At 33.1% G+C, this 8,491-nt stretch overlaps 1 protein-coding gene across 1 annotated transcript; it reads left to right on the forward strand.

The window, feature by feature from the left end:
• Positions 1-321: 321 nt before the first annotated feature.
• Positions 322-8,105, forward strand: LOC114177552 (long-chain-alcohol oxidase FAO4A-like). Its single transcript, XM_028062943.1, has 3 exons — positions 322-665; positions 1,439-1,708; positions 6,057-8,105. The coding sequence occupies exons 1-3, from the start codon at positions 324-326 to the stop codon at positions 7,899-7,901; spliced, it is 2,457 nt and encodes an 818-aa protein (XP_027918744.1). The 5' UTR covers positions 322-323; the 3' UTR covers positions 7,902-8,105.
• Positions 8,106-8,491: the final 386 nt, after the last annotated feature.

The following is an 8,491-nucleotide window of genomic DNA, read 5'->3' on the forward strand; positions in this document are numbered from 1 at the left end:
TCATGCATGGGATTGGTCAATTAATCTTTTGTAACATTAATTGATTCTCATTGATTTTTCTGATACCTCAGGTGCTTAGTAAAAAATATAAAGTATTTATCCAAACCTAAAGTTAATATATTTTAATTATCTAAAAATAAAAATTCCTAACAATTTATTAATTAATTGCAGTCATTTTCATTTTATTTTATTTTATTTGAAATTTGGTGTCAGGTTATGCAGGTATTTATTTATTATATACGAACTCCTACGAGAAGAGGCCCAGATTTTGTATATATATAGCAGTTGGCGTTAGGATAAGAAAAAAGATGAACAGAAAAAGCATGGAAAACAACGGGGAAAGCCATAGCAGAAGCAGTAGTTTTAGGATGGGGTTTGGGTTGGGCGTGAACGAAGCAAAAGTTCACACCGTGCTTCAGCTTGGTACTGTCGAAACACACACTAGTCTTCTCATAGATGCTGATGCTGACGGAGATGTTGGTGAGGAGAGAGAAAAACACCAAAAACCTCTCACAAACTCTCTCTCTCCCAGGCAGATGAAATCCCTAGTTGCTCTCTGCGACACCATCATACCTTCCATCGACAACAACCTCGTTCGCTTCTCCGATGAATCTGTTGCCAACTTCTACAACACTTCAGCTTCCATGGCTGGAACACCTCACCATGTAGGACTAGCCACCTTTAACCTTTAACCTTTCAACTTTTCTCTCTTTCTCTTTTCTTCTTTTTCTTCACACCATGCTTTAGTCTGCACTTCATCTGCATGAATTTCACTTTCTCCTTATTTTAGACTTTATGGATTTAATATTTTTTCACACACCGAACAGTACAATGACATGTATTTAATTCTATTAAATTATAGCGATTGCTTGAGAAAAACATGGTACAAAAATAAACAAATATATGTAGAAACCATGACAAAAATTAGTTTAAAAATGTTAAGGGTTTCAAACAATGAAATTTAAAAGAAAAAATTCCTTGGATGAAATAGTATGTTTACAAAATATTATATCTTTTTTCCCGCAAAAGGATGCTAATTTTTTATTACTGGAAATTATTTGCAAATAATTTTTCCCTTAATCTAAGATTATAATGGAGAAATAATATATATGCTCATAAAAAAATTCACATTCCGAAGATTTCTTTTTAAATTTTGCCTAATATTTCACTTTCAACCAACACTTTGTAACTTGGTAGTGTATAAATTCTTTCCTGTGTGGATATCATTTCTGAAATCATGGTAGTTAATATGCGTGTTGACTTCTTGGATCAAGCAACAATGTCTGAAATCATTTTACGATTTTAAAAATTCCATATCATTACTGTGAAGAGTTTTTATAACTCACATAATAATAGAAACTATAGTAGAGTTTTGGGTAAAATTATTCCAAGTTTATGCTAAAATTGTTTGGAATTTGTGGTGTAACTTGATTTGTAGCTTGGGATAGTGATAAGTGAGAAACTGAAGCACCCGAATACATGGCAGCTGCTACTGACATTATGGCTACTGTCGACATGGTTTGGCACGTTCATACTGTGTGGCATGGCGAGTGTGTCGTGGAGGTTTCCCTTCTTCCATAGCTACCCTGAAATGTCTCTGCTCAAACGCCAAAAGGTTATGCAGTCTTGGTCTCTCAGTTACCTTCGTCCCCTTAAGATGTTTTTCAGGACTATAAAGCTTCTCACTCTCCTTCTCTTCTTCACTCAGGTAATTAATGTCCTCATTCTTATCTAAACTCTCTACCAAGGCCTCACCTTGTTTACACAAATTAACAAACACAACATTTAATGCTTATTATTTTTTTCTTTCTTTCTCTTTCATTATGTCACTTGAATTATCTTTTAGGGTTTAAAGTTTAATCAATATAAAATTTTAATTATTAATATCTTATGTGAATAAGTAAATTAATATTATTTTCAGTTATGAATATGTGTTCTGGTAGTGTGATAATAATTGGAATGATACATTAACAATGGACTAAAATTGTTTAATTTTATGAAAGTGGAGTACTCACAAATGTGTAGCTTAAGTTTTATAAGAACTAAAAACACATAAATATATATATCTAACAAAGTGAATTTAAGTCTTGATATTTTTTTAAGGACAATAATACTATAACTCTCATTTTTTGACTCACATCTTTTACTTTTTGACGTGATTTAATACATGTAATTGATTAATGTATCACTGTATTTTTTTTAAAGAATTAATAACTCACACTGAACCACGTCAGATAATAAATGATGAGTCAAGAAATCAGGGTTAAAGAATAATTTTTCTTTCTTAAAATATATTCTTTTCTGTCCTTTTCTTTCTTTCTTTGATGTGATTATAATTTAATTACTTTATAAAAATAAACAGATGTAGAACATGATTAGAAAAATTCAAGAAATTCAATGTAAAATCATGATATTTATAAGGGTTGAGGCAGTCCTAAAGTTCTTCTATATATATATATATATATATATATATATATATATATATATATATATTTATTGTTGATAAAAAAAATAAAATTAAATAAACAGATGTTTAACAAATGGCATTGAAGGGATGGAATATACTGTTTTTCTTAACTATAATGTTACCTTTGAGTATCATTAATGTACGAGTGAATTTATAATTTTGGAATGGTAACGTGAACGATTATACATTCCCTTTATATTTGGGGTTTACGATTAAGGTACTTTTTTGGTAAGGATAATAAATAATGTCTATGATAATAAGAGAATAATTAATGTTTTGTCTACAAATATAGTTGATAGAAAAGGACGGAGGAAAGAAAAGGATGAAAGGTAAATAAAGAAAGTGGGTGGGGGTTAAATTATGTATCCTCGTGTTAGGTAAAAAAGAAGACAAAAAAAAAAAATCTCCCAAGTTGAAGTCTAAAAGAGGGAACTGAGGGAATTAATAACATCCTCTTTAACTCACATGTTATCATAACATTTTAGTAACCATTTTTAACTAAATGTTTTTTCCTAGTCTCTTTGAACAAGATAATGTTTACACATGTCTACATTTTTGTTTATCTCCTTTTAATGTTTAATTTATAAAAATAGAAAATCACATAAGATATATTTTCTAAATGGAGCACACTAAAAGAAGATGGTTCATTTGATTAAATGGAAACATTATATTCTATATTAATGTAACTAAAGACGTTAACTCCTTGTTATTTTCTTTTGGTAAAAAAAAATAATTTTTTCTAAGTCAACGTGGGATATGTATGACAATTTCTGTATAGATACATAAATATCCATTAATGCATGTCCATTATTGGAAGATACAATTAATTAGACATTCTATATATAACATTTTTTTTCTTTATTTTTTGGTCTAAATGTGCGAATCAAATTTTAACTTATGTTTCATGTTGATATTAATGAAAGTAAAAAGTTAGTTAGAGGTAGAGTTGTCAAAATGGATTGGAATTCGCGAGCCAACTCAATTCATTATGGGTTGGGTTAAAAATTTTTTACAAATTTCAGTATGAGTTGATTTTTGATCTGGCTCACCTGGAACTCGGCTCACCAATTTGCAAATAAAAGACTATATAAATATTTTTTTGTTAAGTTGGCTTTTTAGTCAACACATAGATAATTAAGATAATTTGTATTTTTGTGATTTTGTTTTGTATTTGGATTATACTAAAATTTATTTAATTTTAATTAGAATTACAATTTAGTTTTGACTAAAAAATAAATAAATAAATAATATTTTTTTTAATTAAGTGAACCCGTGAGACAACCTGTTTAACCCACCAATCTGTGGTAGGTCAGGCTGGGTTCAGATTTTTTTGACTCACTAATAAGTGAGTCATGTTAGATTGGCTCACTAAATAATTATCCGTGATAAGTCGAGCCGGATCGGACTGGATTATCCATTTTGACATCTAGATTTATTATATTCGACTTAGATTTATTATGTAAAAGACGTATTAAATGGTCTCGATGAATGGTATTTTGACGTGTTGACTTGCACACCCAAGAAAAAGAAATAATGGAGGAACTTAAATAAATTCTTGATGTTTGCACCGAGAAGGTGAAATGTCTTAATGATAAATGTGCATGCACAAACACACTCCTCCATATCAGCCCTGCAACAATAAAAACGTATGACAGCATCTACTTTTGTCACCAAACCTACCTTAGAGAAGACATTCAAATAGAACAAAACTTTTAGGATTTTGCTTTAGAGAACATATTTCATAATTTTTGGCATGGTAAATTAGAGAGCAAAGGTTTTCATACTAACAAATGCAGTGAAACTGTTTTCTTGTATAAATATTTATGAACTGCGCATAAAATATTTATGGACTGTTTCTTCATAAGACTATAACTAGGAAACCAAACATTATAACTCTCAAAGAATTGTCTCCATTGAATAACTTTTGAAATTATCACTGTTTGATAGAGTTGGTATATATGCAAGTATTTTGCATAAAGATTCTTTTTTTAATGTCCCAAAGGTGGGTGAAAGAGATTTGTATAGGTGATATGAACTAATAGAATATGTAGGGTATATTATAAGTGTAGGGTATAGAAAGTGTTTCCCCCATAATTGTACATTTGATAGCATGTGCATATATTCAAATTAATGTCCAAGTGGTCACTTACAGCGCGGACATTCACTACAACCGTACCTTAGGTAGGAATAGTGTCCCCTCAATATAGTCATTCATGTGTCCCTCATTCAATTTTCAGGTACTGTGATTAAAATTTGTGATGGTAGATACTTGAAGGTTTCCTTGTTAAAATCAAATGAATCCACACAGTGTTTTAAATAAAACATGTGTTAGAAGCATAGCATTATGCATACTCAAGGTAAAACACCAAGTGTCCCACAATAACAACAATAGTAAATGACGCCAGCTCAAGAAGGAAAATCATTCACTTATCTTCCAATATGAAAGCTACCACTCGCCACAAAATATAGCTGATAGAACAAACTCAAAATGGCTATTTCAGGATACTGTCCCACTCCGTAGGTTGTCCCTAACATTAGTGTTTTTTTTTATTTTAGTTTTTTCTTCACCTTATACAGGAGAAGAAGAAGGTGGACAAATGTTGAATATTTATTGCTCTTTTACCTGTCACAGTAGCAGCTTTATATGGCAAAAAGTAGAGGAGCTTTCGCTTTGCTTACACCTTACAGACATATTTTTTCACTTTCAGAGTTGAACATTGATTTTCCATAAAAGAAAAGAGTATAGGATAACTTAACCTAAACACACTATTCTCTAGGTCTCAGTCAACCGGACAAACAATTTCACCAACTCATTAGACACTATATCTAACTATATTATATTTATGAATTTTAAATGCTAAAGATATATCATAATCCTTCAAAAAATATTTGTCACAATTGTCCACAAGCTGGTAGTTTGGACTGATAATAATTTTTTTCTTATGTAGTCGGATAGACACAGGAGAGTGAAAATATGAATAAAACAATAATATTGGTGGATTGGTAAAAAAAAAATAAAGTGGGAATGATGGGTTACCCTAACACTTTTCATTTCATTATTTATTTATTTTTTTGAAAAAAAAATTGAAAGTTTTTTTTTCCAACCACCCGAACTTTCATTGTAATTGTATGCATGACATAATTTTTTATTTTTTGGATTGTGTGATCCGAAAATTAGAAATAATTTTTGAACTATATAAAAAAAACTTTTTAAATTATATAATTCAGAAAAGACAAATGAAAAAAAAAAGTTACGAAGGTGCAGAAAAAACGTTATGGAGGTGCATAAAGAAACTGCGCTCACCTCTTCACACTGTGTTATGCTTTGGAAATTAGTTGGTCCAATTTAACGAAATTGTATAGGCTTTTGATCAAATCTGGGCCAAGGTTGTGTCTACTGTTTAACCCTATTATTGAAACTGCCAAAAGAGAATGGTGTAGAGATTAATCAAGGGATATTTTTAGATAAACTTATTATTTGTCCCTCCCTTTTATTTTATCTTGTGCTTATGAAAAAATGGCATTTAAGTATAGTATAACTAGTGTATGTGATTGTTATATAAATTAATCATAGCTATTCCATTTTCAGGTAGATGAAGCAGAAGATAACCCATCATGGAAGGCAATTGGATACTGTGGACCTGATCCAGAGCTTAAAGCACAGTTGAAGAACCACTTCTTACATAGAACATTGAAGGAAGAAGAACATGAAAAAAAGGACAACGACGATGATGATGATGAAGAGTTCAGAGGCCCTCTTCACAAAGGCCTTGTCCATTTAAACTATCCAATAGACATCATTAAAAATTCTCTAAGACGATTTGGATTCTCAGTCGCTGCCACATCTAGAAAGAATAAGGCTTCCAACATGTCATCACCTTCGTTAGTCATCCAATGTGATGCAGTGGTTGTCGGTTCTGGCTCTGGTGGTGGGGTAATAGCTGGAGTTCTAGCAAATGCTGGTTATAAAGTGCTGGTCTTGGAGAAAGGAAGCTATTGTGCTAGGAACAATCTTTCCCTTCTTGAGGGACCAAGCATGGATCAAATGTACCTCTCCAATGGTTTGGTTGCAACAAAGGATATGTCTGTCCTAATACTAGCAGGATCCACAGTTGGTGGTGGGTCTGCAGTGAACTGGTCAGCCAGCATTAGAACTCCTCAACATGTGTGCAAGGAGTGGTGTGATCGCAATGAGCTAGAACTGTTTGAAAGTAAGTTGTACAAAGAAGCCATGGATGCAGTGTGTGAAAAAATGGGAGTGCAATCTGAGATTGAAGAGGAAGGGTTCAACAATGAAGTCCTAAGAAAAGGGTGTCTGGAAATGGGGTATCATGTGTGCAACATTCCAAGGAACGCTTCATCGGATCACTACTGTGGTTGGTGCTGCATGGGGTGTAAGAATGGGAAGAAGAAGAGTACATCAGAGACATGGCTAGTGGACTTGGTGAAATCAGGTAATGGAGCAATCATTCCAAGTTGTGAGGCCATGCAAGTCTTGCACAAGAAAAAGAAAGGAAGTGAGAGAAAAGTAGCTCGTGGAGTGGCTTTTGCGGTTGAATACAAGGGAAAAAAGGACATTTGTGTAGTGGAGTCGAAGGTCACGATTGTAGCCTGTGGAGCACTCAGTACTCCGGCATTACTCAAGAAAAGTGGATTGAAGAATGAGAACATAGGAAAAAACTTGCACCTTCATCCAGTGGCAATGGCTTGGGGCCACTTCCCTGATTCATCATCTTCACCCAAGATGTGGCCAGAGAAACATAAGAAGAGCTATGAAGGAGGGATTATGACAGCAATGTCCACAGTTGTTGCACAGTTTGACAAAACTGGATATGGTGCAGTGATCCAAACGCCTTCATTGCATCCTGGTATGTTCTCCATTCTGATGCCGTGGATTTCTGGCAAAGATATGAAAGATCGAATGCACAAGTTTTCTAGAACAGCTCATGTATTTGCACTGGCAAGGGATCAAGGATCAGGAACAGTGAACTCACCTTCTAGTATAAATTATGAGCTGAAAGATGTGGACAAAGAGAATCTAGCGAAGGGGATTGAGAAGGTGCTGAGAATTCTTGCAGCAGCTGGAGCTGAAGAAATTGGGACCCACAATAACAAGGGAAGGAGCATAAATGTTAAGGAGGTGAGTTATCATGAGTTTGAGAAATTTGTGAAAGAAGAAAGTTCAGTGTCTTTAGCAGACCTTACAACACCATTGTGTTCAGCACATCAAATGGGAAGTTGTAAGATGGGAAGTAATCCAAGTGACTCAGTAGTGAACCAAATGGGAGAGACATGGGAAGTGGAGGGTCTTTATTTGGCAGATTCTAGTGTCTTTCCCACAGCTTTGGGTGTGAATCCAATGGTCACTGTTCAGGCTATTGCTTATTGCACAGCACAGGCTGTTGTTGAAGTTCTTAGAAGGAAGAGAAAGTGAAGAGAAGAAAGAAAAGAAAACTTTTGCTGGTGATGTTCATCAGTCAATAAAATAGAGTAGCATGCTAGAAGCAGTTGTGTATGTGTATTCCACATACCAGTGGATATATTTTTATTTATGTGATATCATGTATATAAGCTTCTACAAGCACTTAGATGTAAAACGAATTGAATTTCTCTTACAAATTACAATCTTCTTATGCAATTAGCTTTTTATAAGATTTTACTTAACTTTTGTGTTAAGATACTGATATATATATATATATATATATATATATATATATATATATATCAGTTCTGTTTATATGGCTTTTTGTTTTGTATGTGTTCCATTATATAGGAACCTCTTCTGTATGTTTTAAAACACTTGGATTGGTGTATGTTTACAATATCTGTTTCTTGCTTCCTCCTCACTCCCTCTCTCTCTTCTTTACGTCTTTTCTTGCATGAATATCTCACCATCAGAACCTTTCGTTGCTTTGCCATTAAACAGGATATCAACACCAGCAATTACCATATTCGATAACTTCTTCAAAAGCTAAAGTGCGTAAGTTTATTTTACTCCTTCATTTTCCTCTAACATCACTGTTC

Source organism: Vigna unguiculata, chromosome 3, assembly GCF_004118075.2.
Source record: "Vigna unguiculata cultivar IT97K-499-35 chromosome 3, ASM411807v1, whole genome shotgun sequence".
Taxonomy (NCBI): domain Eukaryota; kingdom Viridiplantae; phylum Streptophyta; class Magnoliopsida; order Fabales; family Fabaceae; genus Vigna; species Vigna unguiculata.

Bases quoted from the DNA above. Each gene is read 5' to 3' on its own strand.
- LOC114177552 (XM_028062943.1), top strand. From the start codon at position 324: ATGGAAAACAACGGGGAAAGCCATAGCAGAAGCAGTAGTTTTAGGATG. The intron at 666-1,438 runs GTAGGACTAGCC...CTTGATTTGTAG, and splicing joins TGGCTGGAACACCTCACCAT to CTTGGGATAGTGATAAGTGA. The intron at 1,709-6,056 runs GTAATTAATGTC...TTCCATTTTCAG, and splicing joins TCCTTCTCTTCTTCACTCAG to GTAGATGAAGCAGAAGATAA.